Source organism: Camelus ferus, chromosome 13 (genome assembly GCF_009834535.1).
Source record: "Camelus ferus isolate YT-003-E chromosome 13, BCGSAC_Cfer_1.0, whole genome shotgun sequence".
NCBI classification, from domain to species: domain Eukaryota; kingdom Metazoa; phylum Chordata; class Mammalia; order Artiodactyla; family Camelidae; genus Camelus; species Camelus ferus.
The window spans coordinates 1959715-1975628 of record NC_045708.1 but is presented as its reverse complement, the minus strand read 5'-3'; the positions used below and the strand labels follow the sequence as shown (position 1 = coordinate 1975628).

Here is a 15914-nt window from a genome sequence, read left to right as displayed (position 1 = left end):
GCTGGTGCTCGTAGGTGGGAGAAGCTGCTTGGACCCAGCACCAAGCCCACCCCAGCACCAGCTGAAGGGGCCCAGTAACTGGGAGCCGCCAGAGTCGGGGCAGGCGATTGCCCAGCCCTGACCGGGAACCGCGGGAGCCACGGAGGGAGAGGGTCAGGCCCGAGGCCGGCGTGGGAGGCGGCCTGCTCACACCAGAACCGGGGCTCAGGAAGGTGGGTCTCCCGGGAAACCCGGCGGGGCCCCCGACAGCAGCCTGCAGCTCCGCGTTTCCCGCCCGGCCCAGCGGGCCCCAGACAACCGCAGAGGCGCCCGCATGATCTCAGTTCACCCTGTTTGTTCAGACCACTTCCTCTCTCGCGACATCTGCACGCTGTGGTGACGTTACAAGTACGCTCCCTCTGGAACAGAAACGGAGGCGCTTGCACAGGTCAGCAAGGCCCTGCCAGCCCACCAGGCCTGGGAAGAGGCTCTGGCAGCCTCCACCGCCAGCAGGCTGCTCCAGACGCCTGCTGACGGAGCCAACAAACGAACTGGCCAGGTTATCCGCGGTGCACAGGGAAGCTGGGTGCTGACGGCGCTGGCCACCGCTGGTCCCAGAGCGGGGCGGCCGCAGCAGGGTGCACGCCAGCGGCTCCCTGCGCCCACGGCTCCTGCAGGCAGGCGATGCCCCATGGCCCGGAGCAGGGGGCCTGTGCCCCCAGTCACCGCTCCCTCCCCACTCACCGAAAGGCGACTCACTGTCATACCCACTTCACTGAAGAGAAGCTTGTACCAGAGTCCTCTGTGTCCCAGGGCTTCCCCTCCAGGGCCCAGGCTTGCGGCTCTGCCTTGGGTTCCATGTGTGACAACAGACACCCAGGTGGCGGGGTCAGCCCCTCCGCCTCCACACACGGAGCGTCTGGGGGTACAAGGCTGCTCCCTGGGGAGCCCCTGGCCTGCAGGTGAGCCTGGTGACAGGCGGTGGTGGGTAAATGAATCAGTAAAGGAGTAAGTGACAGGAGGGAGAGACGGGACTCCAGCTGCAGTCCACACCCGGCTGCACACTTTCCCAGGGCTGGGTTTCAGATGAAAAGGTCACGCCAGAGGTGTGGAGATGCCGGGAGATTCCAGAGTGCACGAAGCCAGCACCCGGGTTGGGCCGTGAAGATGGGTCATTACACCCCTCACCTCCCCTGGGCCACACACACACTGTCACTCTTCCTATGGCCTTGCCTGGGGACACACACCTGAGTCCTGACACACAGTGTGCACAACAGCACGTGCACACACACACAGCGTCACGCACACGTTCAGTGCACTCACACAGACACACTCGAGTGTACACACGCCCAAACACACATGTGCACGCACACTGCAGAGAGCCCGCAGGTCGTGCGGCACTGCACACACGGCTCCTGTCTGCTGCCTGCAGAGCTTGGGGACATCTGAACTCTGTCCAACTGTCCATCCCATCCCTCCGCCCGCCACTGAGTCTTCAGCAGGGCACGAGGTACCGACGGCACCCGCTCCATCCGCCTCCCTGGCAGGGAAAAGGCCCCACATGGAGCAGCTGCGTGCGCCCCACCTGACCTGCTCAATTAGCAGCCTGGTGCCCGCCTGGCCCTGGGGACCCAGCACATCTGGAAATGAGTCCAGGTCCCCAGGGCTCAAGCCACAGGGCCAGGCACAAGCTGCAGCCCCTTCCTTCCCTCTGTCTGGCCGGCTGCCCACGTGAGGGGCAACGAGACGCCCCGAGGCCAGCCTGCCGCGAGCCCTGGACCTGGAGCTCAGACCCACACAGAGCCAGCACTTGGCCAGTGCGAAGCGCTCCTGCCACCGCGGCCAAACGAGCAGGCTCCCAGGTGAGGGTGCGCTTGTCCTGGGAGCAGGTGGCGGCAGCCTCCCAGCCAACCCAAGCCCCGGGAGTAAATATGACTCCCAGGCAGGCTGAGCTCCTACAGCCGGGGGCAGGGCGCGGCAGGCAGGCAGCCGGGCCGCAGAACCCCCCACCCCTGCCTCAAGGCAGGGCCACCAGCTGACGGGACCCCACCCACCCTCCTCTCCCGGGCTGTCGCTCCTGCCCAGCCAGCAGGCACTGGTCCCCAGAGCTCCAGGATGGGCAGACACCTGCCTGCCTCTGTGCCCAGGACCCGCCCCAGCCCCTCGGCGCCTCTCTCACCTGCCACTGCTCACCCCAGCTGGCAGTGGGTGCCCGACCCCGGGGGACAAACAAGAGAATGCCCCCTGAACCCTCGACCACAGCGAAAGCCCCAGCAAGCCCCCGAGAGGGATGGAGACAGATCCCCCATGGGCGGAAGGACACACAAGCGCACCTACCGAGGCGAAGCGCTGCACGGGGTCACTGACGTACAGCATGGTGGGCGCGCGGGGGTCCGCACACGCCGGGGAGCTGGCGTGCCGCGGGGCGAGGCATGGGTGTGGGTGGCCTGGGGGCCAGGGGCAGGGGTGCGGCCGCCCAGCAGGGTGGACCCAGGCAGAGAGGCTCCGTGGCTACAGGGGCAGGAGCGAAGGATGCTCGGGAACATGTGGGCTGGCTGCGGGCATCCTTGCTTTCCCCATCTCCCTTAGTCCTGTCAACTAGCTGCATCTAACAACAAAACCGGCGGCCCACCCCTTTATTCCTCATGACTATTCACCAAAGTCCAGGGCAGGCCTCAGCTTGCCCACTGATGTGCTGGACCGCACCAAGGAGGCTGCCTGGGGAGGGGGCGGCACGCGGGGCTGCTGGCCGGCTCTGTAATGAAGCCGCACCCGGGTCCTTCTGAGACGCTGCCCCCGGGAGGCCCTGGGGGGTCTCAGGCCTCCACCCCTGAGCACGAGGGGGCCAGCCTGGACCCTCGAGACCTTGGGAGGCAAGGCCAGGCCACCCCAAAGGAAAGAGATGGTGCCACGGCCCCGGGGCGCAGGGCGGAGCAAATCTCAGTCCTGCCCATAGAAGGTGGTGGTCTACCGGGGCCACCCCAAAGGGCTGAGCAGAGAAGAGAGGCCCTCGGGGAGACTGTGCCCCCGCGGGACCCCACAGGGAGCCTGGCAACGGAGTGAGCAGCTGGGCGTGGCCCACAGCAGCCCAGAGCCCACGCCCCAGACTCCGCCCAGGCTGCCGCCAGACTTATCCCTGCTGCTGCCAAGCCACCAGAAAGCAGGGATGTGGCCGAGGAGGACCACTGGGACCCCGCCCACCACACGCCAGGGGCACCGCGACAGGGGCCCTCCTCGCTGTGGTCACTGCCTCTCCCTCTCCAGAGGGACCGTCCATTCTCACTTAACCATCTTCGGCACAAAGCTGTGCTGGCTAGGAGCCGAGTCCGCCCTGGAAGCAGGCACAGCGACCCACATGTGACAGTGGGTGTGAATCCCTAAGCCCCGAAGCACGGCTGCTTCTGCCACCAAAACTCGCGAGGTGCTGGGAAGACCCTTGTCCCCCGGCCTGCTCTCACCGCGTCCAGAGAGCTGGGAGCAGACGGTTAGGCGGAGGGGGGGCCCGGCCAGCGGTCCAGCCGAGGAGCCCACCGACGCGTCCGGGCCCCCAGCCCCTCCAGCTGAGGGGAAGGGAGAGCCCAGGAGGGGCCGTGTGCCCGAGGGCGGGGCCGGAGCCTCCGGCTCAGGCTCTGGGCGGGCCTCAGCAGAACTGGCCTGGACCCTCATGACTCCATGTGGCCCCCCCCGTCAGCACCCACGCGCAGGTGTCCCTCACTCACAGTGAGACAATCGAGGGAAAGAGAGGTTTGTGGGCAGATTGAGGTTCAGGACAGGGGGCTGCAGCAAGGCCCAGGTGGGACATGCTGGCCGGGGGCAGCAGCCGAGAGCATTCCTTGCTCAGGGTGCCTACCGGCCGGAGGGCAGGAACCCCCCACGCTGCCCGGGGAGGGGGGCCTGTCCGTCAGTGAGGTTCTGTGGACGCTGCTACAGCCGCTCCAGAGGGCTGGGTGCAGGGGAGGCTTGCGGCCTGGGTCGGAGAGGAGACAGAGGGCCTGGCGTTGAGCCCCCACCCCCACCGCGGAGCACTGGGCAAAATTTGAGCTGATCAAAAGGGAAGTTACTTGAGTGGGCCTGACCTAATCAGGTGAGCCCTTCCACGCGGTCAGGGAGGACGTCCCCCTGACGGCCTCAGGAGCAAACTGCCAGGCTGGGAGGGGCCACGTGGCAGGGGGTGGCAGGCGGCCTCTAGGAGCTCAGAACAGTGGCCCTCAGTCAACAGCCAGCAAGGAACGGATTTCTGCTAACAACCAGAGCCTGGAAGAGGTCCCGGGCCTCAGAGAAGAGAGGAGTCCTGAGCAGGGGCCCCATGGGGACATGCAGGACTCCAGACCCACAGAAACTATGAGATAATAAACGGATGTTGGTTTAAGCCCCTGCAATGGTAGTGATCACACAGCACAGCTGACTCAGACACCAGGAGTGTGAGCAGTCAGGCAGAGAGCCGGGGCAGAGGAGGCCAGGGCTCCGAGGGGCTCCGGCCTGCAGGGCACAAGGCGGGGCCCAGGATCGCAGGCTGCCCAGAGGGAGGCAGGGTCAAGCTGGGAAGGCCTCCTCTCTCGAGCCCTACTGGAGGCACTGAAGGCAGAGAGTTCAGGGCAGAGGGACCCCACCCCACCCACATGGCCGAGGAGGACAGAATCGTCACTGTCCCCAGAGCACAAGCCTGGGCCACGCTGGGATTCCCAGCACGAATGCGAGCCTGTTTCCCGCTCTCAAAGTGCGGAGCTCTGGCGTCTCCCCCAGAGCATCGCCTACTTCCTGTGCATTTACCCAAAATCCTGGCCATCTAGGGGACAGGGACCAGGGAGCTGCCAGTCCTGGCACCCAAGCTCAGCCCACCGGGTCCTCGGCATCTGCTCTTCTGAATTTAACTCACCAGGGACCCCTCACCCTGACCACTTCCGCAGGACTCAGGGCAGCGGGCAGGGTGGGACAGTCTCCTGCACGGCGCACCTGCACAGGAAGGGGTGATTCACCAGAAGGGCACGGGCGATGAGCCAGCTCAGGGGCAAACTCCTCACAGCTCCTCCAGACCACACACAGGCAGGTGGCTCTGTCCTGCCCCTGAGGAGGCGCTGGGCCCTGGCGGCTGGCTGGGCCCCAGCTCTGTGCACCCAGAGGGTCTTCCCACCCAAGCCCGACTAAGGGAGGCCCTTAGCTCCAAGTCCACCCTTCCGCAGGGCTGAAGCCTCTCTGTGGCGGGAGGGGCTGTCCTTTCCCCTCATCTGCCCCCTGCCCCCTCCCGGAGTCTGGCTCAGTTTCCTGACAAGTCCTGCTCCAGGGAGTCTAGGTACCAGCCTGTGCCCTCCGCTCTCCCAGGCCAGGAAGGCCTGTCTTGGGTGACCTCTGGGGTCTGCAGCTTCTAACTCTGGTGTCTGTCCTGCTGCTCAGCTCGCCATGGGCACCTGAGGAGGGGCCGTGGGGCTCCGCGGTGAATCAGCCCCACCTGCCACCCCTGCGGCTGCAGCCCCCAACCCCTCCATATGACCCACCTGCCCACAACAGCTGTCACCAGAGGCAGGCGCCGGGAGAGGCGGGAAGAGGTGCAGGGAGGGAGGGGACAGTGTGGGGGAGCCAGGCCTGGCTCTCAGGCTCTTGGAGGATGGATGGGCAGGCCACACAGGCGCTGCAGGGGGGAGAGGGGAGGGGCGGGCAGGGGAGGAGAGCCGGCCAGCCTCAACTGGGCACATGCCGGCCCTTTCCTCTGTCTCCCTTTGCCACACGCATTGCACTGTCACAGCCCGGAGGTGGCCCCTCCTAGAGCCCTGCCTCCTCTCATCCCAGGAATGCTGAGAATCAGACGGCCAGGACAGCCCAAAGCCAGCCCCTGCTCCGGATCCCATGAGCGCTCGCCATAGGAGTCTTAAGCCTGTCCGTGCTCCTCTCAGATTGTGCGGCCCTCCAGGGCCAGGGGAGACCCCACTAGCTCCCCCTTGTCACAGCACCCGGCCCAGGCCCAGGGGTCACCTTCCTCCCTATGACCTCTGGGCAGCCCTCCTCTCAAGTCCACGGGAGGCCAGGGACCGACAGGCTTTTCCCCTTTCTCCTCTCCTAGTTTGTAGGTCCTTGTGTGTGGGTGACCACCTGGGGTCTGCAGAGACAGCTAGAAGCGAAGGCCACCAACCAGGGCAACAGCTCCACCAAAGGGACCCCGTGGTGGGCAGGGGGCCGGGCCCCCCCTTGGCACTGGGCCTGGAGGTGGCTGCTCCCGGGCCCACCTTGGCTCCACTGTTCTGGCTCCCAGAGGGAACAGCTTTCTTAAACTCGGAGCTTTGCCCCTGCCCTCAGCAGCATATCTAGCATTGGACCTGCACTCTTGTAGGCTGGGAATCACCTGTAGTCCTCAAAATGCTGGATGACTTAGATCCTCTCACTAGCCCATTTCACAGACAGGGAAACTAAGGACCAGAAGGTCATATAACTCTCTAAGCACTGCCCAGCACAGAAAGGGCAGAAGTGGGATGTGAACTCTGAGCCCCCTCACCCTCTATGCCATCTCAGCCACATGGTGCCCTGGAACCCGGTGGCAATGACCTCAGAGAACTCACGTGCCCCCAAGAATCTGTGTTCTGGGATGCTTCCAAGGCTGAGGATCCAGCTGCTCCCATGGGGGCCCATCTCCTTTAACTGCCCAACAGCTTTCCTCCACTGCCCAGCGAGGCAGGAGGCTGGCTCAACTCTGACCACTGGCCCTCCCCACGGGGCTGGCGGTGCCTCTGCTGGAGCCCCACACAGCCTGTCACCCCAGCTTCACAAGCAAGGACACTGAAGTTCAGAAGCATGGGGCACCAGAACCTGGGACAGACTGGCTCTTCAGGAGGGGCCCCACCCACTCTGGCTGTCCTCACCAGCCACTGAAGCCGTGGCTAAGGGCAGCCCATGGGTCCCCAGTGGCCTGTCTTCTGGCTCCAGCCAGGGGCACTACTCGGGGAACCTGCAGGTCAGGCAGGAGAGTGCCTGCTAGGTCACCAGCACAGATGAGGGGGTGGACACCCAGGGCCCTCAGACGATGGTAGGTGCCACCCTGGAGGACTGGTGTCCCCTGATGCGAGGACTGTGCTTGCCTAAGCCCCACCCTTCCGCTGGATGAGCCCCGCGATCCGGTGCCGGGGTGACCCGGAGCCTGGGGGCAGGGGTGCAGGTGCCCTTCGGCAGAGGACAGCGGCCAGAGCAAGCCGCATGGGGCCCGTGTGTATGTGCGCGTGTGTGTGTGTGCATGCGTGTGCAAGCCTTCACACCAGAGCCCTGGGTCACGACTGCAGGGCTGGCAGGGAGTGAGAGCATTTGACTCTGCAGTCGTGGCTTTCTTGACCCGAGGCCTCGCCTGCCATCAGCCCAGACCCCAGGGCCCCAGCCTTTCCCTGGCCTGCCAGCATCACCAGGTCGACGCACTCAGCAGCACAGGATCCACTGGGGCTGCGTTCTGGCCAGAGAGGCAGGTCCTCCTGGCTCCCGGGCTGGACCTTAAAACAATACTGCCGGGTTCAGCACTGTGGGGCTCCCTGCCTGCACCCTGGGCTCCAGCCCCTGCCCCAGGCCCCTCTGCGAGGCAGCTAGGTGGGGAGTTCTGTAGCTGCTCGCTGCATCTCTGAGCCTCGCCTTTGCCTCTGGGCTCCATCGGGCTGCGTGAGGGTGAGGGCCATGCTCCCTGCCGGGCTCTGTGCGGGGGCCCCAGACCAGTCGCTGCTCCCACCACGGGGCCAGACAGGGGTCAGGATGAGGCAGGTGGAGGGGACTTGGCTCCCCGCCCCCTCACCCTTCACCCTCCAGGGCCAGGGTTGTTCCAGGGCATCCCCGCCTCTGTGAACTGAGTTTTCTACACATATCTCATGCAAGACTTTTACTAAGAGGCATGGCTCTGCCTGACAGAGCTGGCCCTCTTGTCTGCAGAGGTGGGAGGCCCCATCCTCGGTACCCCAAGGCTGGTGAGAGGGGTCCTCCCCCTGGCCGGAGGACACACAGCACCAGGCACCCTCCCCAGGTTGCGGGGGAGGGCATCCCACCCCAAAGGAACCTGGAACTGGGCCCTCTGCTCCAGAGAGCCTGCATTCTGGGGGCGTTCGTCCCTGGAGCCCCCACAGCGGGAGGTCGGATGAGTGCCGGATACCCTGCTTTTTGATTGTTATGTAACTGCCGAACATTAAGCTTTTAATGGCTGAGGCGTCCACTTCAAAGACTCCCAACTCCATCCCGCAAACACCGTGTCAGCTGCACAGCTCAGTAAAGAGCCCGCTGCCGCACCGTCACGGTCCCTTCCAGAAAGCCCCGGGCGCCCTAAGCAGTGGGCCGCGGAGCGACCCCACTTCTCCTTTCCGTGGCTTAATTCCACACTCATGTTTTCTCACGAATAAAGAGTGAACCGCCAACCCTCTGTACCCCTGCGCTGGCCCCAACACAGGCAGAGCCCCAGGTGTCCCCTGCCCACTCTCTCCTGAGACCTCCCCGTGTGGCCAGGGCACGCCTGCCCTGTTCCCTCCAGGACCTGTGGGTGACAACCTTCTTATCAAAGTGGCTAATGCAGAGTCCCGCCGTCAGAACAAGAGCCGTGAGGGCCGGGCCAACCACAGCCTTGGCTGACGGGGAAGCGCCTGTGGGGGCTGCCCGCCCCCCCCCCAAGGTAGCAGGACCCAGGTGGGGACCCGAGGCGCTCCTAGCGAAGAGCTTCCCTGCAAATTTTTTTAAACAGGTGCCAGGATGTGTACTGTGGCGCTGTCACTGTGAGACAGCGGGAACAACCCGTTTGTTGAGAGATGACGAAGTCACCCAAAGCCCGGTGAATAAAAGAGCAGGACGACTTTGCGTTCGGCCGTTCGAGGTGACCCGACACGGAGCCAGCACAGCTATGCTTGATAAGCTTGGGAAAACAGGAGCCAGACTGGAAACTTCCCCCAGAGCCCCGGAGTCTGCACCAAAAAAGGTTGTAAAGAAGACATGCTAGATATTTCGCAACAACATGTAAAGTTAGGAGCTCAATGGATGGGTGCAACAGTGAATTAGGTAGACCAGAAGACAGCCTTGGTAAACAGGAAGCTAGGCCAGCTGAAATTACACCGGACCAAGCTAGAGAGGAAAAAAATGATGAAACGTGTACGAAAGAGCGTAAGAGGTAACGTGACGTCAGGTGAGAAATTGTAGTCACATACGTATCATTGAAGTGGGAGCCTCTCTGCTGTCAGGCTGAGACCTGGGTCCTGGAGGACCCTGAGGTCCAGGAGGGGGACCCGGCAGGCGAGGGGTCAGGCCCCTGGGCCCCTGGGGAGAAGCTGGCAACCACGGATGGTCGGAAGGGAGAGGGCGGCACAACCCAGCCCCAGCCCAGATGCACCCTTTCCCAGCCTCAATTTCCTCACCTGTGAAATGGGAATCTAACAGGTGAGCTGTTTCCACTCTGACAGTCTCCTGAGCAGGAGGCCCAGGTCGGGCAGTCAGATTCCTGGGATCCAGTCTGAGGGGTTCCTCAGAGGCATGGATGTGATGGGGGCTCGCTGCCCGCCAGACCCCCACCCACCCCGGTTGCCGACTGCACGAGCAGGTGTCTTCTCCTGGTCCCATGAGGGCTAGCGGGTCCTGGGTGGGCACAGCATCTGAAATGGACACTGGCAGAGGACGCGGGGACCCTCCCTCCTCCTCCCTCACGCCCTTCACCCTGGCTCGTTCACGCGACCACGGCCCCACAGCCCCCACGCTTCGCCAGGTGCCTCGGACGGGTCGGGGGGCAGGGGCTCCAACTCCTGGAAGGGGGGCTTTGGGGAGAGGGTGCTCCAGCCTGGGGGCCGCCCCCCGGCCTCCAGAGTTCCCAGCTTTGCTTCCCTCCTGCTCGCCTGCATCAGCCTGCAGCCGGTGCCCTGAGACAGTCGTGCTGGGCGGTGTGGAGGCCAGCGGCCAGCACAGCCACCATCTGGGAGCCACGAGCCACCAAAGCCAGGTGCCCCAGCAGGACCCGCTGCTTCCCTCACGCACGTAGCAAAGGTCCCTCAACGAGCCCCCACCTGAGGGAGCCCTGGGCAGCAAGCCTTGTGGGCAGGACAAAGCAGCCCGGGGGTCCAGCAGAGGCTGTCCCAAGGAGGTGACCACAGCGGGTGCTGGGGCCAGGGTCCTTACACACCTTCCTCGTGTCTCACCCGCCACCCACCTCCTGGGGCACCAGGGCCAGGAAACAGGTGGCCAGCTAGAGAGGCAGGAACACACCCCCACCCAGGTGGGCACCACGGCCCTGCCTCCTGGCAAGAGGATTGCTCAGCGTGGCAGGACCTGAGACGCTGCAGGGCCAGCGGGCGGCAGGACCTCAGTTGCCCCCATATCCTCCATCCAGTTTCCCTCCTCTTGAAACAGCAGCTCAGTCTCCCTTCGGGGCCTCTTCCCCATAAGTCAGTACCACACCACTCACACCACCCCACTTCATCCTGACCCCGTGTCAGGGGACCCAGGCCATCAGAGGCACAGCGATGGCTCAGCAATGGGCACATGACACACGCAGACCAGTGAGAGACAGGCATGCTGGACTATGGGCAAAGAGGGGTCCCCAAAGGGAGGGCAATGCTGGTGGAGCCTGGTACCCTACACCACGAGAGGAGATGCTGCCTAAGAACAAAGCCACCACGGGGAAAGCCGGGCAAGAGACAGAGACAGGCAGCTATTTGAACACCTTGATCCAGCCATGCCTGAAGGCCTTTCTACACCTGGACTGACAGTTACACAAGCTGATACATTTTCCACTTTGCAATCTGAAATGTGCTGACAAATCCACAGAGGAAGCTGTACACCTGAGAGCCTGTTTCCTGGTTCTGCAGGCTCCCAAGACAGGACAGTCCACGTTGACTGCCCCAACCCCAAGTCCTCCACAGAGGGCAGCCCCACTCACCATGACAGACGAGGTCATGCCCTGCAGGTGGAAGACGTCCATGCCGGCTTCTGCACCGCCCGCCACCTCTGCATTCCCTTGGCCCGACTGGGGAAGGTCAAAGTAGGTGCTGTCCGGCTCCCTGGACAGAGAGGGAAACGGAGGGGGAGCAAAGCTGTCCGCCCAGCCCGGCCAGCGTGCAGGTCCTCCCATGGGGCCTCCCTCTCACGCCTGCAAGGGTTCCTTCAGCCCCTTGTGTCCTCTGCTGCCTCCCTGAACCTCAGCTCCTGCAGCCCCCACCTCCTCCCTCCTTCTCCAGCCTCTCCAGGGCCGGTGAGGGGGCCAGGGAGGTGTGGCCACACACAGGCCCTGACCCCTCTCAGGACTGGTCAGGGGACGGAGCCCAGACTTTGGGCCCTGCATCCCCAGGAGAAGCTGCGTCCCGAGGCAGCAGCGCCCCGGCCCCCCCTCGGGCCCAGCCCTGCCCCAGCCCGGCCTGGGGGTGGCGGAAGCACTCACAGGGAGCTCCAGAGGTGCTGGAACGTGGCGCCCTCGTCGGCGGCGGCGGACTGGGTGGACTGGGACATCTTCTCACACAGCTCGCTCTGCCAGGAGGAAAGCACAGTGAGGGTTGGTACGGCGTCCTCGGGGCTCCTGGGACAGCGTTCTGGGGATGCAGGCGGCGGGCGGGACCGACGAGGACACCTGGGGCGCGCCCTCATACACCTTCCTTCCCCCCTGCCCCGTCCCGGGTGGGAACCCGAGGCCTGGGGGTGGCGTCAGACCCAGCCGGGGGCCTGGGCGGCAGGGGTTTCTCAGAAACCCTGTTGTCACCCCACTTCATGGGGGTGACAACAGCGCCCCCACATGGGGCTGCTTCAGGGCTCGCTGGGAGCACGGATTTAAAGTCTCTGCTGTGCCTGGATTATAACACTTGAATATGGGGAGGTCCGTTATTGTCATGATCTGGGTCTCTAGGTTTGGCCCGGAGGGGGGCTCGAGCCAGGTTTGGGGGCTCCCAATGCCCCCGCATCCCAGGTTGCCCCCCTCCCCCGTTCTGTGGGAAGAACCTGTGTAGGGCACCCGGGAGGCCGGAGTCAGGACCCGTGTGAGCCTGACCGGGCCCGACTGCTGTGGCGCTGGGTGTCCTTTGGGATCATCGCCTGCAGCCTGAACGCAAAAGCAATGCCAAGCCAACAGGGCAGCCACCAACCCACGGGGCAGCCACCAAGCCACGGGGCAGCCACCAAGCCGAGGCCAAGAACCTGCTCTGTCCCAGGAGCAAGGGTCACGGCACCCGTGTTCAGGAAGTGTCCCGATCTGCTGGTCTTTGTCCCCACTGCTGCCCCTTCTGAGAACCTCCAAGCCCAGGTCCCACCCGATGCAGCCCCCGCCACCCAGGAGGAGGTGATCGTGACCATACCGGCCACAGCTGGGACCCTTGGTCCTACGGTGGGGGGGAGGGGCAGGGAAACCAGAGCCCACCCTGCCCACTGCCCCCACCCAGGCCGAGGCGTCACCTCCCCTGGGCCGGCCTCCAGGTCCTTGGCAAGGGGCCTGAGGGAATCAGCTCGGCCACCGCCTGGCAGTGCCCAAGCGGGCAGGCCCGGACCTGCCCACGGCCATCGGGGGAGGGAGGGTGTGGCTGCAATCTGTCGCTTTGTCTGTCCCCAGGCGGTGGGCACTGATAGAGGCCTGTGGCGTGCTCCCAGGGCTGCCACGTGCCAGGCCGCCGTCTCTGGAGCATGGCAGGGGCTGGGAGGGCTGGGCGGGGGAGGCTAAGGTGGGGCCAAGTGAGGATGGCCAAGACAAGTAGCTTAGGAAGTGCTGGCCACAGACCGACTCTCCGGCAGGCTCGGAGACTTTCCCACCTACTTTCAGGAGACCAGAGCTCAGAGAGGTTATGTGACCTGCTGAGGTCACATAGCGCAGCTGTAAATGCAGGGACGACCAAGTGGTTTTCTCAGAGTTGGGAATTAACTTCCCCATGCCTCCTCCCGTCTCCACCTCCAGCCTTCAGCACACAACCCACAGGGTTTTAACAAGGGGCCAGCCAAAGCTCACTTGCATGCCTCCTGTGCTGGGGAGGTCACTCCCATCCTGGGCTGAGCTGTCCAAAACCCAGCAGAGCTGAGGGTCAGGGGTGGAGCTGGCCACCTGGTAACGCAGAACAGGCTGGACTTGGTAGGAAGAGGAACATCCCACCCAAAGCTGGGCAGAAGCCCACCCTCACCCCTTCCCGAAGCTGGTCCTTGCTGGGTGAGCAGAGATTAGTCAGGCCAGCCTCTTGGGGTGGGCAGGATGTGCCAACACGGGGTTCAACTGGCCTGGGCCAGTCCCACCTCCTTCACTTTGCCAGTGGACCATCTAAGCCCAGAGATGGACAACGACCTAACTAACATCACACAGCAAGGGGACAGCAGGATCTTGCGAGGGCAGCACCGGTCACAAGAAAGGTGGAAACAGCCCAAATGTGCATCGACGGTCAGACACATAGACCAGTCCCCGCAGGTCCACACAACGGGGTATTGCTCCGCCGTACAAAGGCGCCATCACTCACACAGGCGACACCACTGTGAGCCTCACAACATCCTGCTGCGCGGAAGAAGCCACACGCCACACAAGTCCACCGACGAAACGCCCAGAGCAGGGGACACCACAGAGACGGGGGAGGGGGGTGTAGACTGGCGCCCGAGGCGCTGGGGCGGGGGTGGGGCGTGGCAGCTGGAACTAACCCGAGGCGATGGCCGCCCGCCGCCAAGTGTGCGGCGAAACGCCCCTGAGCCGTTCGCTTGCAAGGGGTGAGTTTTCTGCTGTGTGAATTTCACCTCAATGAAACATTTTTAATTCAAGAGAAGGAGCCTGGCGTAGCTCGTGGGGAGAATCAGAGCTGCACAGTGCATCCTGGGTGCGTTACCCCGCCAGCTGCAAGGCAGTGAAAGACAGTTTCTCTCCCAAAGCGCTGTCCAAGTTCTCAGCAGCATCTGGGGAGGCAAGTCAGCACCGAGAATCTCCCCGTCAGGCTGAGGAAGAGAGGCCCCTCCCCCAGCTCCCACACCCACGTCCCTGCACCTCCCTCCCATCAGAACCACCGGGGGAGGGGAGGCGACAGGGAGCCCCCACTCCGGGGCACAACAAGCATCTCTCCCTTTCACCCCACCCCCTACCCGGCTCAACCCCTACTAGAAGGCAGAGGTGGCCCGGGGTCTCCAAAGTCCATTGCAATCAGCAGACCCTGAAGCTCCTGCCCTCAGGTACATCCCCCAAACCCAGGACTCCATGTCCACTCTTAGCCAGCACGCTGGGGGACTCACAGTGACTCTGGGACAGGCCCCAAGGAGGAGAGCATCACACAGGCCCATGTCGCCCCTGTGGAGGCCCCTTTGGCTATCCACCTGAGCACGGCCACCAGCCTCCACAGGTGACTTCCACACAGGCTCTCCATCGGAAAGCACGTCCAGAAACCTGCCTTGCCTTACTCAGAGAACTGGGGGAACTGACCCAGGAAGCCACGCGACGCCCAGATGTCCAGCCTCCCTGGAAAACTCCGAAGAACTGACTGCACTGGAGTGTGCGTGACGGCGCAGCATACCCGGCCCCTGCAGGCATCGGGGGCCACCTGCCGCCGGGCAGGAGCGCGAGGAAGAGGCAGCGCTGATGCTCCCCGTCGGGAACCCCAGGGCTCCGTGGGCCCAGCCCCGGCCAGGGGCAGACACCTTGTGCTCCCTTTACCTGACAGCAGCACTTTGGCCAAAGTGGCCCAGGTTCGCAGAGGTGAGAAAAAGGAAGCAACTCTAAACGACTTCCTGTTAATCAAATCTAATTTCCCCAACGACACGCCCTTCAAATGCGGGAATGTGCTTGCTGTGGAAACTGCCTCTGCAAACATTGCAAACCATTAAAAAAATACACGTGCGTGGGGGACAGAGACCCCTCCTCAGGTGGCCGTGATGACGTCATAAAGCACAAACGCCTGGCGGGCCGCTTTGCTTCCCACAGAGCTGGGTCGCCATGAGACAGTCCAGTCCACATCAGGGCGGGTCCCCAGGGAGGACGTGGGGCAGGAAGACGGGGCTTGGCGTCAGTGGGGGCTGGACTCTTGAGGAATCACCGAGCACCTGGTCCCCACCCCCAAGCCCTGGAACTGCCAGGTCAGAGCCAGCCTGAGAAGCGAGGCGTGCTCGGCACCTCCCACCTGCCGCAGCACCCCACGGGCTGGGGCCACTGAAACGGCATCACCTCAAAGAATTTCCAGCAAATGTTTGTGACTCCGTGGAGGGGCGGCGTGGAGGGCTGTGTGGCTTGAGTGGAGACTCAGCCCCATGCCCCACTGACTTCTCGGGGTGACTCAGGGCTTCTCTCGGGTCTCTGAGAGCCACCTGAGCGAGGCCATGCTACCCAGCATCCTGCAGTGCACATCAGCCCCCACGGGGAGAAGGTTCTAGACCAGAGCCAGTGCCACAGGGAGAAGGGGGCCAGCTGCTGCCAGGGCCCCCAGGCTGTCATACTGACCCATCAAGCAGTGACCACCACCTTGGGGCAGGGATGAGCAGGCGCTCAGAGGCCCAGGAAACTTGTCCTGAGCTACCAAGGGACGTGGCTGGGACTCGAGCCACAGGCAGGCCAGCTGAAGGCCCCGCCCCCTCCTGCGCAGGTTGGTGGGGGCCGGAGGCCCCGAGGGGCTGCAGGCCTTCTTTCCCAGAGCTCGGCTCAAGCCCCTGACCTTGCCTCCCACAGGTCCCAGCAGGAGCCCCCGCCTCCCCTGCGCCCCCGTCCTCTTCGCACGTCCCCTCCCTGCCACCTGCCCTGTTCCCATGCACCCCAACGGGGGCTGCCTCCAGACTCAACTTGGGTCCACCGTCCACCCCCCATCCCATCCTCATCCTGCCAAGCCAGGCCAGGCTCTGCCTCCTCCAGGAAACCACTGTCCTCCCTGACTGCGGATCAGGCCGCCCCTCAGCACCGGGCAGGTGGCAGAGCACAGACACCCGGCAGCTGTGTGGCCCCTCGGACAGCCTCATCGGCCCGGAGGGTATCGATGCCGCCTGCTTCCCCGTTTCCTCCGTCCACCCCTGCCCAGGGGTCTGAAATCACC

General features: G+C 64.1%; 1 protein-coding gene across 4 annotated transcripts in view; it reads right to left on the bottom strand.

Annotated features, from left to right (window-relative positions):
* The window catches only part of TP73 (tumor protein p73), a 64988-nt gene that overhangs the window by 32650 nt on the left and 16424 nt on the right, over positions 1-15914 (bottom strand). For all 4 annotated transcript variants that reach the window (XR_004325295.1, XM_032495013.1, XM_032495012.1 and 1 more), the window contains exons 2-3: positions 11339-11424; positions 10841-10961 (exon numbers count right to left, since the gene is read on the bottom strand). Coding sequence is in view for 3 of the 4 variants with exons in the window: in XM_032495013.1 (XP_032350904.1) it covers positions 10841-10961; positions 11339-11406 (189 nt within the window). In the remaining variant the exon portion in view is untranslated. The remainder of the gene's footprint in view (positions 1-10840; positions 10962-11338; positions 11425-15914) is intronic.